Source organism: Macaca thibetana, chromosome 16 (genome assembly GCF_024542745.1).
Source record: "Macaca thibetana thibetana isolate TM-01 chromosome 16, ASM2454274v1, whole genome shotgun sequence".
In the NCBI taxonomy this organism is placed as follows: domain Eukaryota; kingdom Metazoa; phylum Chordata; class Mammalia; order Primates; family Cercopithecidae; genus Macaca; species Macaca thibetana.
The window spans coordinates 75,779,992-75,800,303 of NC_065593.1; the positions used below are offsets into that span (position 1 = coordinate 75,779,992).

Sequence of the window (20,312 nt, forward strand, 5' to 3'; positions counted from 1 at the left end):
ACCTGCTTTGCCTCCCAAAGTGCTGGGATTACAGGCGTGAGCCACCGTGTCCGGCCTAGGCAATTTTTATATACCGCAAATTGATGATCACTGATCAAAATTAATCGTTTGTATTATACATTTGAAAATCACGGTCAGAAGAATTAAATGATTTTTCTCACATTCTACACAACTTTTCCTCACTATAAAAGCACCATGAGTTTTTCTGGCAATCTCAGATTTTTTTAAATGCCACTATACATACTGTGGAATGATCAGGTGTTCTATCAAACCAAATGTTCCTGATGAAGATAAATTGTTTTAAAGAGAAGCACTGCATACAAACAACCTACTTTTCAGAGGACTGAACCAGCTATAAGATATATTTAAGACTATAAACTGAAGATGACATAAGCAATGCAACATAAGAAACAGGTCACCAACAGTGGAAGAACATATTGTTTAAGCCTACATAAATCCTTTTTCAGAACACTGGCTAAAAATAAATTTTCATCTAGTTCAAGCACTAGAAAAGTTAATACTTTCTATAAAATTTGACATCTGGGCTGGGTGCAGTGGCTCACGCCCGTAATCCCACCAACTTGGGAGGCCAAGGCAGGCAGATCACCTGAGGTCGGGAGTTCAAGAGCAGCCTGACCAACATGGAGAAACCCCGTCTCTACCAAAAATACAAAATTAGCCGGGTATGGTGGTACATGCCTGTAATCCCAGCTACTCAGGAAGCTGAAGCAGGAGAATCGCTTGAACCCAGGAGGCGGAAGGTGTGGTGAGCTGAGATTGTGCCATTGCACTCTAGCCTGGGCAACAAGGGCGAAACTCTATCCCCCAAAAAACCAAAAACAAACAAACAAACAAAAACGCCAAGCAAAATAATTTAGCCCATTCTTGGATACTCTCACTCAGAAACGGCTATGCCAGTTTGTACTACCATAAATCTACATTTAAAACTGGAAAATCAAGAGCTAATTTTTTTTTTAATTCATCACTAGGGATCCCTCAAGAAATAATCAGCCCAGATTCTCTGGGAAACGTAGCCCATTAGGAAATCTTCGTATCTCAGAAGATGAAGAAGAAAACAACGCATACAACACATCTCAAAGATGACAATTCATTTACTGCCTTTACTCCTAGGGTAAATCACTTAACAGTTTTTTGTTGGTTTTTTTTTGAGATTGAGTCTCACTCTGTCGCCCAAGCTGGAGTGCAGTGGCGTGATCTCAGCTCACTGCAACCTCCACCTCCTGGGTTCAAGCGATCCTCCTGTCTCGCCCTCCCGAGTAGCTGGGACTACAGGCGCATGCCACCACACCCGGCTAATTTTTTTTATTTTTAGTAGAGATGGGGTTTCACCTTGTTAGCCAGGATGGTCTCGATCTACTGACCTCAATTCACTTAACATATTAACTAAATACCTACTATGCTGCAAGACACATATACGCCCTGAATAGTCTGGGTGTTTGGTAAGTATCCTATATAGTTTGGTAAGTGGCAGAAATATACAACACTGTAAGAACTCAGATACAGAATGATACTGCATAACGAATATGGTGTTTGGAGGTGAACTTTGGCTCTGCCACCTATTAGGTGTATATTCTTCAGTAAGTAACTTAAGTTGTTGTAAATCAGATGGGAAATTCAAAGACCAAACTGGAAATAAATAAGTAGCCATATTCTTCTACAGAAATGTACTCTAATTTTTCTTATATTACCCTGAGTCTTTTGTTTTCTGATATCTGATAGAGAACTAAGTTCGGAAACATAATTCTCCACCCTAAGAAAAATTACAATACAGAGGCTGGGCACAGACCCACACCTACAATTCCAGCACTTTGAGAGGCCAAGGTTGAAGGATTGCCTGAGGCTTGGAGTTTGAGACCAGCCCAGGAAAAAACATTTTCTAAAAATTAGCCGAGTGTGGTGGCATGCACCTGTAGTTCCAGCTATTTAGGAGGCTGAAGCAGGAGGATTGCTTGAGTCTAGGAATTTGAGGTTACGGTGAACTGTGATGGTGCCACTGCACTCTGGCTTGGGCAAGAGATGCTGTCTCAAAAGAAAAGAAAAATTACAGTGCAAGAGAAATGACAAATGGTTCTATAAACAGTGGCCTCAACGTTAAGAAGAAAACAGGGATTGATGTAACTATGGTGAGCAAGGAAAAGCATGACTTGTCTAATGTAGGCAGCCATTTGCTCAGCAATAGCCTCTTTCTGCCACACAAAAACACAGGCTTAGTATACTGCCAGATCGTCCATTGTTCAACAGCCTGAACTATTAGACAAAATCCCGATACTAAAAATGTTGGCTCACATTTTAAAAAAGCAATGTCTAGGCCAAACAAAAACGCAATAATCTTGGATTCTTTCTTTCCCTGCTTCCTTGGAGGAGAGGTGTATTCTGGCTGAGGACAAGTAACTAAGGAATCTGAAAGGATTTTATTTCATAACCAATTAAGTGACAATTTTTCTTTTCTTTTCTTTTTTTTTTTTTGAGATGGAGTCTCACTCTGTTGCCAGGCTGGAGTGCAATGGCGCCATCTCAGCTCACTATAACCTCTGCCTCCCAGGTTCAAGTGATTCTCCTGCCTCAGCCTCCCGAGTAGCAGGGATTACAGGTGTGCACCACCATGCCTAGCTAATTTTTTTGGTATTTTTAGTAGAGATGGGGTTTCACCATGTTGGCCAGGCTGGTCTCAAAATCCTGATCCACTCACCTTGGCCTCCCAAAGTGCTGGGATTACAAACGTGAGCCACCATGCCCGGCCAATTTTTTTTTCTTTCCTTTTTTTACAGACAGGGTCTCACTATGCTGCCCAACCTCAAGCGATTTTCCCACCTTGGCCCCGCAAAATGCCGAGGGTTACAGGTGTGAGCTATGGCACATAGTCTAAAGTGATAGTTTTTGGTTTCATTTTGTTCTTGAGAAAGGGTCTCACCTTGTCATCCAGGCTGAGTAGTGGCAAGATCATGGCTCACTACAACCTCAGCCTCCCAAACAGCTGGGACTACAGCAGCATGCCACCAAACCTGGCTGAATTTTATTTTTTGTAGAGACAGGCACTTGCTATGCTGCCTAGGCTGGTTTTGAACTCCTGAACTCAAGGGACTCCCGAAATGCTGGGGTTATAGGTATGAGCCACCATGTCCAGTCATCTAAAGTGACAGTTTTTAAGTAAGGAGAATACTATGAAAAGAAACATATTTTGGTCTAATTAACCTGCAGCTGTTACTACCTAATAAGACAGCAGAAAGACTAAAGCAGGGAGAAAATTTACAAGGATGTAAAGTAGGATGGCTACAGTGGCAACAGAAAGGAAAGAACAGATGCAAGAGCTATTATAAAGATTGACAGATTTTGGCAAATGAGAAGAGGAAAGGCAGCATGATGTATGCGAAAGAGCTAGACCTTCAGGACTACTAAGCAAGAGAAAATAGATTTGAGTTCCAGGTCTGCCACATTAAGTACCAATATGATTTGGGGCAAATGATTTGAATTAACTTAGGGCTCAGTTTTATTATCAGTTAAAAATTTTTATTTATATATACATTTTTCTGCCTATTTCCCACGATTATTTTGAGGATTAAATTAAATAATAAGCATTCCTGATAATCTACTAAAAAAATGAAGAGGCAGTGGTGAAGGAAGAAATTAAAGCCAGTTTTAAGCTAAGGTGACTATGTGACCATTAATGTCATTCATAGAAATAAGAGAATGACTTGTTGAGGAGGAAAAGATGATGAATAGAGTTTAAGGTACCAGTGGGACAGATGTAAAAAAGTCCAATACAATTCTGGAAAAGCAGCACCAAAATCAAAGCGAAAGATGGGACTCAAAACGTAAATTATGCACAGAAAAGTTTTAAAAGTAAATGAGGTCACCAAGGAATATATAAAGAACGAAGACAGTAATCTTATATACAGTAATCAATATAGAGAGCTGTAAAGTGACCTCTGTATGTGAAAAATTGGAGGAGGATGGCAAGAAGGATCACAAATAACAGTCAGATGGATATTTAATGATTTGTTTTTTTGGGTGCAACAATAACATGGTGGCTGCAATTTTTAAGAGTGTTCTCGGCCGGGCGCGGTGGCTCAAGCCTGTAATCCCAGCACTTTGGGAGGCCGAGATGGGCGGATCACGAGGTCAGGAGATCGAGACCATCCTGGCTAACCCAGTGAAACCCCATCTCTACTAAAAAATGCAAAAAAAAATTAGCCGGGCGAGGTGGCGGGCGCCTGTAGTCCCAGCTACTCGGGAGGCTGAGGCAGGAGAATGGCGTAAACCCGGGAGGCGGAGCTTGCAGTGAGCTGAGATCAGCCACTGCACTCCAGCCTGGGCGACAGAGCGAGACTCCGTCTCAAAAAAAAAAAAAAAAAAAAAAAAAAAAAAAAAAAAAAAAAGAGTGTTCTCAGAGAAATACTGATGGATAAAATTATATGTCTGAGATTTTTAAATAATCCAAAACAGAATTGGATTTGGCACAGTGGCTTATGCCTATGGTCCAAGCTCTTTGGGAGGCTGAGGCTAGAGGATCACTTGAGGTTAGAAGTTCAAAACCAATCTGGGTAACAAAGCAAGACCTTACCTCTATAAAAACTTTAAAAATTAGCTGGGTATGTTGGTGCACACCTGTAAACTCAGCAATTCAGGAGGCTGAGGCAGGAGGACCATTTGAGGTCAGGAGTATGAGGCTGCAGTAAGCCATGATCATACCACTACACTCTAGCCAGCCCACATCAGAGCAAGACTTTGTCTCAAAAAAGAAAAAAGAAAAAAGAAAGAAAAGAAAAGAATCGGTGGTGGGAGAGATTAGATAACACAAAAGCGGCCAAAAGTTGTTAACTAATAAAGTTCGTTGAAGGTACATGAAGGTTCATTTTATTATTCTATCTTTGTATGTGTTTAAATTTTTCCACAATAAAAAGTAAATAATAATAAAACAAAAACAAACCAAAAGAAAAAAGTCAGAAAGATGAAAAAGGAAAGTAACACAAAAATCACAAAAGCCTAGTGAGAAGGGTTTCAAGGAGGTGGTCATGAGGTTAAATTTCTACAGGGAGGTCATGGATGTTGATAAATAACATTTAAAACTACAGAATACAGAATTTACAATTTTGGCAAGTTCCTTAAGTTTAATTACCTTACATAAATATGTACTTAACAAATGCTAGACTGAATGAGATGTTAATTCCATTCAAAAATATGCTAAGATTATTAAAATAAAACACATACACACATATACGTCTAGAGCTACCATGTTCATGGGTTAAGTTCAAATTTCTAGCCACCAACCATCGCAAAAGTACAGGGGAAGTGGAAGTAGATATATGCAACTATCGACTACTGGAGCAAAATTCTCAAAAACTACAACAAAAAAAAAGACCAGAAAACAAATTTTGAGTAAGATTTGAAGTACTAAGTTAGCTTGATCTATTTCTAACTGCTAAATATTTTAATGAAACATGCTGATACTTGCCTCCACTTCAGCCATGAATGCCTCCAAGGGATCATCATCACTGTCAGAATCTACTGGCTTGGAATGGAATTGCTGGCGAGTTGGTGAGTTTTCAGCAGGAATGTAAGGTAAATCAACATTGCTAGAGTCTTCTTCCTCATCTTCAAAATAGCTGAGAATCAGAATGCAAACTGGTAAAGTGAATGTTTACTTTGGGGTCAGTAAATCTTTCATTTAACAAAATTTTTATTATAGTATATCTTACTATTAGGAGATTTAATGTAGATCAAATTAAAGACCTCCAAGGCTTTGGCTAATGACCTAATTAAGTACTACTTAATACATACAAAATTTCAATATTACAAAAAAGTAATCACAAGAGATTCTCCATTTCAATAGTATATGGTCAAATCATACTCCTAGTTCTGTTAAAACAGAAGAGTTTTCAGTACAAACTTACTGATCATTGTTAGATAAATATAACAAATATTAAAGAGCTGTGCTACGGGAAAAAAGAAAACTTTTTTTTTTTTTTTGAGATGGAGTTTTGCTTGTCACCCATGCTGGAGTGCAATGGCATAATCTCAGCTCCCTGCACCCTCCACCTTCTGGGTTCAAGTGATTCTCCTGCCTAGCCCTCCCTAGTAGCTGGGATCACAGGCACCTGCCACCATGCCTGGCTAATTTTTGTATTTTTACTAGAGACAGGGGTTTCACCATGTTGGCCAGGCTGGTCTTGAACCTCTTACATGATCTGCCTGCCTCAGCCTCCAAAGTGCTGAGATTACAGGCGAGAGCCACCGCGCACAGCCAAAAGGAAACTTAATGAAACATTAGAAATTCAGTTTATTCTTTATAACCCTTAATAAAAACTTGAGATATTCTTTTAAAGACCAAAAACCTCAGAAATTCTGGGCTATTTTCTGGGGACCAACAGAAAACTTCCAGAATTGAAAATAAATGCTCAGGCCAGGTGTGGTGGCTCACCCCTCTAATCCCAGCACTTTGGGAGGCCAAGACAGGTGGATTACTTGACGTCAAGAGTTTGAGACCAACCTGGCCAACATGGTGAAACCCTGTGTCTACTAAAAATAAAAAATTAGCCAGGCATGGTGGCACATGCCTGTAATCCCAGCTACTTGGGAGGCTGAGGCAGGAGAATTGCTTGAACCCAGGAGGTGGGGGTTGTAGTGAGCTGAGATTGTGCCACGGCACTCCAGCCTGGGCGACAGAGCAAGACTCTGTCTCAAAAAACAAGGAAAAAAAAGAAAATACATGCTCAATCCAAAATAATTTACGATACTACTTAAGTATTCAGAAAGGACATTTTTAAAGGCTGCATAAGGTATCACTTTCTCTTTAACAAACATTCCAGAAAAGGATGCCAATACAGCTCTTTATAAACTAAACCATTGTTTAGACTCTATCTCAAAATCAAATAGTAATATAACCAAATATTAGTTTAAATAAATAACTGCAGTTTAAAAAGTTAAAGCATTTCAAGTCTTCCTAGGAATTATTTTAAAAACTTAAACTGTTATGCTACACACACACACACACACACACACACACACACACACACACACTAATGTAATACTGTGACTATATGTAACAATAATATAGACTAATATACTTTTTTGTTTTTGAGACAGCCTCGCCCTATCACCCAGGCTGCATTTGCAGCAGTGTGATCTCTGCACTCACTGCAACCTCCGCCATTCAGGTTCAAGCAATTCTCCTGCCTCAGCCTCCCAAGTAGCTGGCATTACAGGTGCACGCCACCACACCCAGTTAATTTTTGTGGTCTTTTTGTTTTTGAGATGGAGTCTTGCTCTGTCGCCCAGGCTGGAGTGCACTGGCATGATCTCAACTCACACTGCAGCCTCTGACTCCTGGGTTCCAGTGATTCTCCTGCCTCGGCCTCCCAAGTAGCTGGGATTATATGCACCGCCACCACGCCCAGCTAATTTTTGTATTTTTAGTAGAGATGGGGTTTCGCCATGTTGGCCAGGCTGGTCTCAAATTCCTGACCTCAGGCAATCTGCCCACCTCGGCCTTCCAAAGTGCTGGGATTACAGGCGTGAGCTACCGTGCCTGGACCAATTTTTGTATTTTTAGTAGAGACGGGGTTTCACTATGTTGCCCAGGCTGGTCTTAAACTTCTGACCTCAAGTGATAGACCCACCTCGGCCTCCCAAAGTGCCGGGATTACAGACGTGAGCCACTGTGCCTCGTCTAAAATATATAGTATATATGTTTATGCAAACTCCTTTATATAGTAACTGTTATGTACACTAATGTAGCAATAGCATATTCACACTATATACTATACAACTTAATATATATGCGTCAATATATAGCATACACATATACACATATTACTCATGCATATTCATTCATATAGTAGGTTTTTGGTTGGTTGTTTTCTTAGAGACAGTCTCACACTGTCATACAGGCTGATGTGCAGTGATGCAAACACAGCTATCTGCAGCCTCAGACTCCTAGGCTCAAGTGGTCTTTCCACCTCAGTCCCCTGTATATAGTGTGTTCTATTTAACTAATGAAAAAGTAGTCTGAACTGGTTAACTGCTGTTTAGAGTAATTTCTGACTTTGCTAAAAGTTAAACACTACTTGTCCATTTGACTCCTAAACAACATGTCAGCTTTCTAAAATACTGCTGTGTACTTTCAAAATATTTTGACCAGATGCAGTGGCTCACACCTGTAATCCCAGCACTTTGGGAGGCCGAGGTGGGCAGATCACCTGAGGTCGAGAGTTTGAAACCAGCCTGGCCAACACAGAGAATCCCCGTCTCTACTAAAAATACAAAATTAGCCAGGCATGGTAGCGCATGTCTGCAATTCCAGCTACTAAGGAGGCTGAGGCAGAAGAATCGCTTGAACCGGCCAGGCGCGGTGGCTCAAGCCTGTAATCCCAGCACTCTGGGAGGCCGAGACGGGCGGATCACGAGGTCAGGAGATCGAGACCATCCTGGCTAACACAGTGAAACCCTGTCTCTACTAAAAATACAAAAACTTAGCCGGGAAAGGTGGCAGGCGCCTGTAGTCCCAGCTACTCGGGAGGCTGAGGCGGGAGAATGGCGTGAACCCGGGAGGCAGAGCTTGCAGTGAGCTGAGATCCGGCCACTGCACTCCAGCCTGGGTGACAGAGCAAGACTCCGTCTCAAAAAAAAAAAAAAAAAAAAAAAAAAGAATCGCTTGAACCCAGGAGGCAGAGGTTGCGGTGAGCTGAGATCACGCCATTGCACTCCAGCCTGGGCAACAAGACTGAAACTCTATCTCAAAAAAAAAAAAAAAAAAATTAAACTCCAGTCTTTTAGAAGCTTTTTTTTCCAATTAAAATCTGCTGGGTGCAGTGGCTCGTGCCTATAATCCCAGCACTTTGGGAGGCCAAGGTGGGAGGATCACTTGAGCCCAGGAGTTTCAGACCAGACTGGGCAATAAAGCAAGACCCTGTCTCTACAAAAGAATAAAAAATTGGCCAGGTGTGGTGGCTCAGGCCTTTAATTCCAGCACTCTGGGAGGCTGAGGTGGGTGGATCACCTGAGGTCAGGAGTTCGAGACCAGCCTGGCCAACCTGGTGAAACCCCGCTTACACTAAAAATACAAAAATCAGCTGGGTGTGGTGGCAGGCAGCTGTAATCCCAGCTATATGGGAGGCTGAGGCAGGAGAATCACTTGAACCTGGGAGGTGGAGGTTGCAGTGAGCCGAGATCGCGCCGCTGCACTCCAGCCTGGGTGACACAACAAGACTCCATCTCAAAAAAGGAAAAAAAAAAAGAAAAAAAAAAAGAATAAAAAATTAGCAGGGTGTGGTGGCATGTGCCTATGGTCTCAGCGACTCAGGAGGCTGAGGTGGGAGAACTGCTTAACTGCTTTAGCCTGGGAGGTCGAGACTACAGTGAGCCTTGATCACACCACTCCACTCCAGCCTGGGTGACAGAGACCCTATCTCAAAAAAACAAACAAACCAAAAAAACCCTCAAGCAGTGAAGCAGTGTCAGAATCAGCTTGGAAATAATAGCAACAAGAGATATTCTTCAGATTCAGCAAAGAGAGATATTTTGTATAGAAATTAGAACTCAACCCCTCAAATCCCAGCCTTTTCTAACCACATTATTATATCAGCAAGTTAAAAATGGTAATTGGTAAAAAGCATTTACCAATTATGAGAACTATGGGAAAAACGTGAGTAGATTTTTCTACCACTATCAGATGTTTCAACATAATAGTTTTAAAGACTTAGATATAGCCCGGGCCCGGTGGCTCATGCCTGTAATCCCGGCAGTTTGGGAGGCTGAGGTGGGTGGATCACGAGGTCAGGAGATCGAGACCTTTGTGGCTAACACGGTGATGAAGCAAACTTGTATTTCCATCAATTCTGACAACTGCCTATGTTTACTAAACAATTTATATGGTGTCAGTAAAAGACTGCAGTAAAGAACACTAGACCAGGCACAGTAGCTCATGCGGCGCAGTAGCTCATGCGTGTAATCCCAGCACTTTGGGAGGCCAAGGCAGGTGGTTCACCGGAGGTCAGGAGTTAGAGACCAGTCTGGCCAACATGCTGAAACCCCGTCTCTACTAATAATACAAAACTTAGCCTGGCATGGTAGTGCATACCTGTAATCCCACCTACTCAGGAGGCTGAGGCTGGAGAATCACTTGAACTCGGGAGGTGGAGGTTACAGTGAGCCGAGATTGCACCATTACACTCCAGCCTAGGTGACAAGAACAAAACTCTGCCTCCAAAAAAAAAACAAGAGAGAGACCACCAAAAACCACATGAATTATATAAAACTCTCCAGCCATATTTATGTTTCAATGCCTTTTTTTTTTTGGAAACGGAGTCTTGTTCTGTCACCTAGGTTGGAGTCCCATGGCGCCATCTTGGCTCAATGCAACCTGTGCCTCCCGGGTTCAAGCGATTCTCCTGCCTCAGCCTCCTCCTCAGTAGATGGGATTACAGGCGTGCACCACCATGCCTGGCTACTGTTTTGTATTTTTAGCAGAGACAGGGTTTTACCATATTGGCCAGGCTGTTCTCGAACTCCTGACGTCAGATGATCCACCCATCTCGTCCTCCCAGAGTGCTGGGATTACAGGTGTGAGCCACCATGGCTGGCCTGTTTCAACGGCTTCTAATACCACATTGAGCAACAGCCCAGTAGGACGTAACACCGAATGAGTAAAGGTATAAGTAACCCCACAGGTATTACATTCCTTACAAATGAGTAAACCCAGTAATTTAACTTATTAGGAACCATGGAATTCAGCAAGACACATAACTTAAGAAGTCATTATTATGTGAGAAACAAAGTTTCTTTGCCTCAATTTCTGCTGATAGAATGAATATCTCAAAGCCCAAACTTTGCTACACTACCAGGAATTACCACTTACGCATTTTCTTCATCAAAGTTGGCCCGCTTAGATCCAATTTTGTAGAAAGAAGGAAGCTGTGGTGGAGCTGACTTTCCAAATCCAGAAGAAGAGCTGGTTGCCCCAAAGGCACTGTGGGACTGCTGTGGGAGTTTGGGTTCCTCCTTTTTCCCAGCACTGATGGCGAAACCTCCAAAGCCAAATCCTCGCTTAGTGCCAGGACCACCTTTATTCCAGTTCATGGTGCCAATGACTGACCTGTTATTAAGATACACAAATATAAATTTAACTTTAAAAAGTGTATAGCCCCAAGGGCCAGGCGCAGTGGGTCACGCCTGTAATCCCAGCACTTTGGGAGGCCAAGGCAGGCAGATCATGAGGTCAGGAGTTGGAGACCAGCCTGGACAATATGGTGAAACCCCTTCTCTACTAAAAATACAAAAAATGGCCAGGCGTGGTGGCACACGCCTGTGGTCCCAGCTACTTGGGAGGCAGAGGCAGAAGAATCACTTGAATCCGAGAAGTGGAGGTTGCAGTGAGTTGAGATCGCTCCACTGCACTGCAGCACAGGCGACAGAGCGAGACTCTGTCTTAAAAAAAAAAAGAAAAGAAAAGAAAAGGAAAAAAAAAAAAAGTGTATAGCCCCACTGAGTTGTATGTCTCTTCCAACCTCCACCTAAAATTTTATTTTAAACTTTAGCTTCTCAATTAAAACTATAACATCGGCCGGGTGCGGTGGCTCACGCCTGTAATCCCAGCACTTTGGGAGGCCGAGGCGGGCGGATCACGAGGTCAGGAGATCGAGACCATGGTGAAACCCCGTCTCTACTAAAAATAGAAAAAATTAGCCGGGCGCAGGGGCGGGCGCCTGTAGTCCCAGCTACTCGGGAGGCTGAGGCAGGAGAATGGCGTGAACCCGGGAGGTGGAGCTTGCAGTGAGCCGAGATTGTGCCACTGCACTCCAGCCTGGGCGACAGAGCGAGACTCCGTCTCAAAAAAAAAAAACAAAAACAAAAACAAAAAACTATAACATCGTAGTCAGGAGACTGGCCCAGGCCAGTAATGCCAACTACTTGGGAGGCTTAGGCAGGAGGACTTCTTGAACCCAGGAGTTCCAGAATACACTGAGCTATGATCACGCCACTGCACTCAAGCCTGGGTGACAGAAAGAGACTGTCTCTTTTTATACTAAGAAAGGAAAGAAAAGAAAACAAAACAAAACAAAAAAAAAGAAAAGAAAATCCCATCCATCTCATTAAGAGATTCATTTCCAGCCCAGCTATTCAGGAAGCTGAGGCAGGGAAACTGCCTGAGCCCAGGAGTTCAAGGTTACAGTGTGCTATGATCCTGCCTGTGAATAGCCACTGTATTCCAGCCTGGGCAACATAGTGAAATCCTCTCTCTTAAAAAAACAAAAACAAAAACCAAAACCACAAACGTTGACATTGTATTTCAGATACACACCATGCTAGCCTCAACAAATGATTATATTTTCTAAAACACTGAAGGAATTGTTTTAATTTTATTGGGGACTCAATGTAAACCGGAATGCAGTATTTAATATCATCCCCTCTAAAAGGATTTTCCTGCTAATTAACATCTTATTAAGCTGACAAAAATACTCATAAAAAAATATTTTGGGGAATCTGATATGTGCTAGGTCATTGGAGATATAAAAAGACTGAATATCTTCATCCTTATATGAAAGACTGAGGTGCTATCAGCCAAGACTCCCCAAAAACTAGAGGTTATCCTCTGGTAATGACATCTGGAAGAATCAAAGAATCAAAACTTAAAAGATCAGTTATTTGTAGACAGTATCTATGTATTCATGCCTGAAGGAAAGGTACTATCAACCATGTATTTATTGAACAAATGCCCAATAGAAACACTATCCAGGAAGAAACTATGATTCACTGACATGTTGCCTGAAGTATTCAGTTAGCCTGTGGTTAGGAATTACAAAGAAATTTCTTGTGTATTGATAAAATCATTTTACAAACAATACCTTACATTAGTCTTGGCTCCAAAAACCTTTTTTTTTTTTTTTTTTTTTTTTTTTTTTTTTTAAAGGAACAGGGTCTTGTGATGTTGCCCAGGCTGGTCTCAAACTCCTAGCCTCAAGACCCCCTCTCACCTCTGCCTCCCTAAGTGCTGGGATTACAAGCATGAGCCATTGTACCTGGCCCAAAAAACATTTTTTTTTTGTTTTTTGAGACAGTCTCGATCTGTCGCCCAGGCTGGAGTGCAGTGGCCCGATCTCAGCTCACTGCAACCTCTGTCTCCTGGGTTCTAGTGATTCTCATGCCTCAGCCTCCTGGGTAGCTGGGATTACAAGTGTGCACCACCACGTCCAGCCAATATTTTATATTTTTAGTAGAGATGGGGTTTCGCTATGCTGGCCAGGCTGGTCTGGAACTCCTCGCCTCAAGTGATCTACCCGCCTCAGCCTCCCCAAGTGCTGGGATTACAGGAATGAGTCCCTTCACCCGGCCCCCAAAAACCCTTTTTAATGACACAATTTACCTAAGTTTTACAGAAAAGTAGAAAGCAAAAAAGAACAAAATTTAAAATTACCTGAAATTTCCTCTCCCAGATACGTAGTTTTGTTCTGTTTTTTGCTACTTCTATGCATATGTGTGTACACACACACGCAAATTAAAAATTGAAACCATACTATACATACTATTTTAGTTACTGATTTCTTCATCTAATGATATACTGTGATATTGTTTAATGTCAATAGATATCTATTTCTTCACTACTTCACAGTGTAATACTAATAACACAATGTTACAAAACACATCATTATAGCTACATCTTTGTGCACACCTTCAATTATTTCCTTAGGAACAAGTTTTAAAATGCAATTGCTCAAAGGAAAATGCATTCTGAGTTTTAAAAAAAAATTTTTTTTGCAACAAGTTCTTGCTGTCACCCAGGATGCAGTACAGTGGTCTGATTGCAGCTCACTGCAGCCATGAACTCCTGGGCTCAAGGGATCCTCCCACCTCAGCCTCCTGACTAGCTGGGACTACAACATGAGCCACCATGCCTGGGTTTTTATTTTAATTTTTTGTGGTCTCACTATGTTGCCTAGGCTGGTCTCAAAATCCTGGCCTGAAGCAGTCCTCCTACCTCAGTCTCCCAAAGTGCTGAAATTAACAGACATGACCCATTTTAATTACTATTTACATTTATGAAAAAGTATCCATTACACATTGAGTAAAATAAGGGCATAAAACAAGGTGGGTAGTATGATTTAATTTATGTAAAAACCATGAGTTATGTATACAGAGATAGCTGATAGGCTGTTTATCACAATGTTTAACAGCAGTTATTTGATTTTTATTTTGTTTACCATTAGTAAGAAAAATTAAAATGTTTAATTTTAATTTCCACTAGCTTTAAAGCCAGGGTGGAAAAAAATTCCAAAAGCTGTTTATTATAGTAACATTGTCAAAGAGATCAGAAACACACTGTTCTATGCCCTTGTCTACATATACTTTATAGGTTTTGTTCAACTGCTATTATACACAGCACTTAGTTGTTTGCTTAGTATTAAGGTGTTTTTTTGGTTTGTTTTTTGGGAGACAGAGTTTCACTCTGTCACCCGGGCTGGAGTGTAGGGGTACAATCTTGGCTCACTGCAAACTCTGCCTCTGTGGTTCAAGTGATTCTCTTATCTCAGCCTCCCGAGTAGCTGGGATTACAGGCGTGTGCCACCAGGCTCAGCTAATTTTTTGTATTTTTAGCAGAGATGGGGTTTCGTTGTTAGCCAGGATGGTCTTGAACTCCTGAACTCAATCAATCCACCCACCTTGGCCTCCCAAAGTGCTGGGATTACAGGCATGAGCCACGGCGCCCAGCCTGCTTAGTATTAAACTTGAATTACACCACGTCAATCTCCACTTAGACCCTTAACTCCAGATAGAAACTGTCTTTACTCATTTTGGACCTCCTTCTCTAACAGTGAGAATGACTAAGGTACTAGTTTACTTGAAGTTCATCTCCTGCTCTCTTTAGGAATCCCGTAAGGGGATTCCTTCAATCAGGGAATCAACATAATTCCGGTGCGATGAACTTTAGTAAGAATCTTTACAAGCAAGGAAATTTTAGCATCTGACATTTTAAAACTAATCTATAAGGCTATCTTTTCAAGAGCTGTTCCCAAGCAACAAAAATGATGGGTTCAATTTTAATCTCATTTTTCCTAGTGTATACAATGTATAACAAGGAGCTAATGAGCCATAAGGATAAGAAAGCAGACAAAGAAAGGATAGTGTAAAGACATTTTACATTCAGGTGGATTTTAAGAATCACACAATTTCCTATCCGGAAAACTTTCAATGGTTTACTGAAAGGTTGCTGAGAAGGTCACACAGTATATGAAGTGCTAGGCATTCATACATGAAAGATACAGTCCCTGTTCTCAAGGAGTAGACAGTGTAGTCTGAGGCAGCTGAAAACAACATCATGCGTTCTAGCAGACGTACTATACAGAGTGCATTCACTGGTGGTCCATGAGTGGGAGCAAAGGCATAGAAGTGTTCTGAGAGATGACATGTTAAATTTTGAAATCTCAAGAGGCATTAGATCAAAGAAGCATTAAAGAAGGGCATTTTAGATGGAAAGATCTGTTACATGCTATGACAGAGAACAGGAAATAGTTCAGTGCAGCTAGAGTTGAGTAGGACATTTGGGAAATTTGCAGGACACATGTTCAGAAAGACAGGCAGGGCCAAGATGAACAGCTTAGAAGGCTATGCTAACGATGTACCATACAAAAATGTATTCTACCAGCTACAAGGAATTGTTAATTTTACACAGAAGAGGAATTTTCAGATCAGTGTTTTTGAAAGACAGAATGAGAGATACTCATAGTAGAGGCAAGGAAAGTAGTTAGGAGGCTGTTACAGCAATGCAGGTATAAAGCAACAAAATTCTGAACTAAGAAAGCACCTGTGAGAAAGGAGAAACGGAGGATGGATCTGAGTTATTTATTTAGACATCTGAGGAAAGATCCATTAGGATTGTGTGATCAGTAATTGGTGTGGAAGCTAAGGAAGAAGAGTTTAGAATAACTTCAGAAGTTTCTGGCTTTAAAGATTGGATGAATTGTGGAGCCACTAATGGAGATGGAAAGCTAAAAGAGGCAGGCTTGCAAAACCAGGTAGAAGGTGAGTTCAGTATCTATGAGAGAGCTAAGCAGAGATGCCAAGTAGGGTCAGGAACTGCGGACAGGGGTCTGGAGTGGAGCTACAGATTTGATGTAAGCCATTTGCATTTCAAGTTACTGATGTAAATAAGCTAGCAGAGATGGAGTCTTGCTCTGTTGCCCAGGCTGGAGCGCAGTAGCGCGATCTCGGCTCACTGCAAGCTCTGCCTCCCGGGTTCACGCCATTCTCCCGCCTCAGCCTCCCCAGTAGCTGGGACTACAGGCGTCTGCCACCAGGCCCGGCTAATTTTTTGTATTTTTAGTAGAGACGAGGTTTCACTGTGTCAGCCAGAATGGTCTGGATCTCCTGGCCTCGTGATCCGCCCGCCTCGGCATCCCAAAGTGCTAGGATTACAAGCGTGAGCCACCCCGCCCAGCCCGGTAAGACAATTCTTAATGTATATCACTATTTAGGAAAAGAGAAGCTTACATGGAAACTTCAGATGGAACAGGGATGGGGGAAGGGAAAAAAAGAGAAGCGAGGGAAGGAAGGAAGGGGAGACAAGGAGGAACACAGGTGAGGAGAGAGAAGCTCTATAGGCAGAAAACTAAAGAGAAGTCAGGTAAGTTAAGAACTAAAATGTGCTAGTGCAGTGGCTCACACCTGTAATCCCATCACTTTGGGGAGGCCGAGGCGGGCCTGATCACGAGGTCAGGAGATCACGAGGTCCTGATCATGAGGTCAGGAGACTGAGACCAGCCTGGCCAACATGGTGAAACCTCGTCTCTACTAAAAATACAAAAAATTAGGCGGGCGCCTGTAGTCCCAGCTACTCCGGAGCCTGAGGCAGGAGAATGGCGTGAACCCAGGAGGCAGAGCTTGCAGTGAGCCCAGATCGTGCCACTGCACTCCAACCTGGGCAAGAGTGCAAGACTCTGTCTCAAAAAAAACAAAACAAAAAGAACGAAAATGCTTCTGTTGTATATGCAACCAAGAGTCATCGCTGAAAGCAGTTTCAATGGAGCAGTAGGGACAGGGCTGAGGAGTACCTGACTGGCAAGTAAGTGGTAGAAGATGAAGACTAGGTCAAGGGGAGTCAAAAGTACTTTGTAGGCTGTTTATCAATGACAGGAAGGAGAAAGTGAAGCATTAACTACAGAAATTTTATTTTTTAAAGAAATATATGTATGTTTATATGCAAAAGGGGAAAAACCAGTAAAATCTGAAAAACTGAAGATGCAAAATGACAGAAAAAAATCATAGGATTTCCAGAGAAGACCAGACACAATCAAAACTTTTAACAGAAGTAACTCACTCTTCCCCCAAAACTGGAGCGAAGGAGTGAAAAGAACAAGTATGAATATAAATCAGCCCTACCAAATAATCAAAAGGTTCATATTACAAAAGCAGCAAATCAACTCCTGCCACAAACAGACAGGCAGTGAGACCTTGGGCAGGTGATAGTTGCTTAACGGCTCTCAGACTTATCAAGATGCAAAAGCAATCCTTTCCCTAGCTCATCTAGAACACACAGCCCATTTCCCCTCAATTACTGACTCTAGGAAGACCAAGCAACTGTGCTTTCTATATACCCTGAGTAGAATGTTAGCTCCATGAAGGCATGGACTTTGCTCAATTTGTCCAGCACTATATCCTTGGTGTCTGTGTAGTACTCAAAAACTTTTGCTGTATGAATAAATATCATGTATTCAGGCTCTCCAAAATTCATCCCAGTATTTGTGAAAACCGTCTTTTATTACTACAAACCTTGTCATCTAGCTATCCACCCTTCCTGATTAAATCTAAGCCAGATCATCCTCAATGTATCATTACTTAGTCTCTGAGAACAGTTTTTCCTATTCTTTTTTTTTTTTTTTTTGAGAGAGTTTCGCTCTTGTTGCCCAGGCTGGAGTGCAATGGCGTAATCCTGGCTCACTGCAACCTCCGACTCCCGGGTTCAAGTGATTCTCCTGCCTCAGCCTCCCAAGTAGCTGGGATTACAGGCATGTGCCACCATGCCTGGCTAATTTTGTATTTTTAGTAGAGATGGGGTTTCTCCATGTTGGTCAGGCTGGTCTCAAACTCCTGAGCTCTGGTGATCTGCCAGCCTCGGCCTCCCAAAGTGCTGAGATTACAGGCGTGAGCCACTGTGCCAGGCAGTTTTTCCTACTATTAAACCATGTAGTGTTATGGCTACAGAACTCTGACAATCACAGAAGTTTGTGGGAGTACAGCTGATAGAAGAAGCAAAAGATAGCCACCCAAATTTCTATTTGGTTACTAAAAAAATAAAAGACTCAAGTGCAGTGGCTTACGCCTATATTCCCAGTACTTTGGGAAGCAGGAAGATGGCTGGAAGCCAGTTTGAGATCAGCCTGGGCAACACAGCGAGACCCCATCTCTACAAAGAAAACAAAAAAGAAAAAAAAAAGAGATACCTAGAATAGTCAAACTCAGACACACAGAGTAGAAGAGTGGTTGCCAGGGGCTGGGAGAAGGGGAGAACAGAGTATTGTTTAATGGGTACAGAATTTCAGTTTTACAAGATGAAAAGTGTTCTGTGGCTAGATGGTGGTTATAGTAGCAAAAGAACAAAATGAGGTGGGCACAGTGGCTCACAACTGCAATCCCAGCACTTTGGGAAGCCAAGGCAGGAGGATGGCTTCAGCTTAGAAGTTTGAGATCAGCCTGGACAACAATGCAAAACCTAGTTTCTACAAAAAATACAAAAATTACCCAGGTATGGTGGCGTGCACCAGTAGTCCCAGCTACTCGGGAGGTTGAGGTGGGAGGATGGTCTGAACCCAGGAGGCAGAGGTTGCAGTGAGTGGAGATCATGCCACTGCACTCCAGTCTGGGCAACAGGGCCAGACCCTCTCTGGAAGATAATAATAATAATGGACATTAAGTACAATGCTGCTGACATGTCTTTTGCTATAAAAAAAAATAAAACCATGAAATAAGCACATGTATTTTTAGGTTATTTTAAACAAATTATGAGGAAGCAATAGGCTGTATAGGCTTCAGTCTCTAAAATACAAACACACAGGAGTTCGAGACCAGCCTGACCAACGTGATGAAACCCTGTCTCTACTAAAAATACAAAAATTAGCTGGGCGTGGTGGTGGGCGCCTGTAATCCCAGTTACTTGGGAAGCTGAGGCAAGAGTATCGCTTGAACCTGGGAGGTGGAGGTTGCAGTGAGCCGAGATCGCGCCACTGCACTCCAGCCTGGGTAACAGAGTGAGACTGCATCTCAAAAAACAAAACAAAACAACAAACAAACAAAAAACATACTTGGGAAAATTCAACTGTATTTTTGTATTTTTTCTCTTAAAAAATATTTCTTCATTTCCTGCCGGGGTGCCAAAAAATAAAAATTTAAAAAAGAATCCCTTTGAAATACCTAATTTGAAAAGAATTAGCTGCATAATAGAGCCATAAACAAAGTTCACTGAGTATTTGCTTAAAAAAGAACAACCTTAGGTTGGTTCTTAGTAATAACATCCATTGTTTTATACTGACCAATAACCACTGATGATTTTGTTACGTGCCCAGTACTATGAGGGACATCCCTCATGCATACCCGCCTTTCCATCTCCACCTCCACTATTGCAGTTATTTCCTAAAAAAAATCTTTCTGATTATTGGGAGGCCGAGACAGACGGATCACAAGGTCAGGAGATCAAGACCATCCCAGCCAACATGGTGAAATCCCGTCTCTACTAAAAATACAAAAATCAGCCAGGCGTGGTGGCACGCACCTGTAGTTCCAGTTACTCAGGAGGCTGAGGCAGGAGAATTGCTTGAACCCAGGACACGGAAGCTGCAGTGAGTCACGATCGTGTCACTGCACTCCAGCCTGGGTGATAAGAGCGAGACCCTGTCTCAAAAAAAAAAAAAAAAAAAAAAAATCTTTCTATTATCAAACTCCCACAGCACTACCAGAGTGATCACCAAGTCAAAATATACTGAGTGCCTACTTTGTGCCAGTAACCGCTCTAAGGTGCTAAGGATACAGTAATGGAATCAGACACAGTCACATTCAGAGTTCACAGTCTGGCCCAGGAGAAAGAAAAACTAAATCATTTAATTCCAGGTAGCAAAAGTGCTATGAAAAGCAAGCAAGAGGGTAAGAGGCAAGCTATTACAGACTTAAGTCAGGCAAGGCCTCTCTGAGACTAATGACATTTGACAGGTAATACTCCCCCGACTACTGTCCCAAGAATGTCTGTTTTATTGGAAAAGTAATGGTGATATATATCCAGATGCTTCATCCCAGCAAATCTTCCATAGTCTATG

The 20,312-nt window shown here is 42.1% G+C and overlaps 2 protein-coding genes across 4 annotated transcripts in view; both read right to left on the minus strand.

The window, feature by feature from the left end:
• PSMC5 (proteasome 26S subunit, ATPase 5) overlaps nucleotides 1-20,312 on the minus strand; it is a 139,223-nt gene that overhangs the window by 36,337 nt on the left and 82,574 nt on the right. The gene's annotated exons all lie outside the window — the stretch shown is intronic.
• DDX42 (DEAD-box helicase 42) overlaps nucleotides 1-20,312 on the minus strand; it is a 48,306-nt gene that overhangs the window by 23,585 nt on the left and 4,409 nt on the right. For all 3 annotated transcript variants that reach the window (XM_050764950.1, XM_050764948.1, XM_050764947.1), the window contains exons 2-3: nucleotides 10,874-11,110; nucleotides 5,474-5,624 (exon numbers count right to left, since the gene is read on the minus strand). In XM_050764950.1, the coding sequence (XP_050620907.1) occupies nucleotides 5,474-5,624; nucleotides 10,874-11,094 (372 nt within the window). In that variant the 5' untranslated portion in view covers nucleotides 11,095-11,110. The remainder of the gene's footprint in view (nucleotides 1-5,473; nucleotides 5,625-10,873; nucleotides 11,111-20,312) is intronic.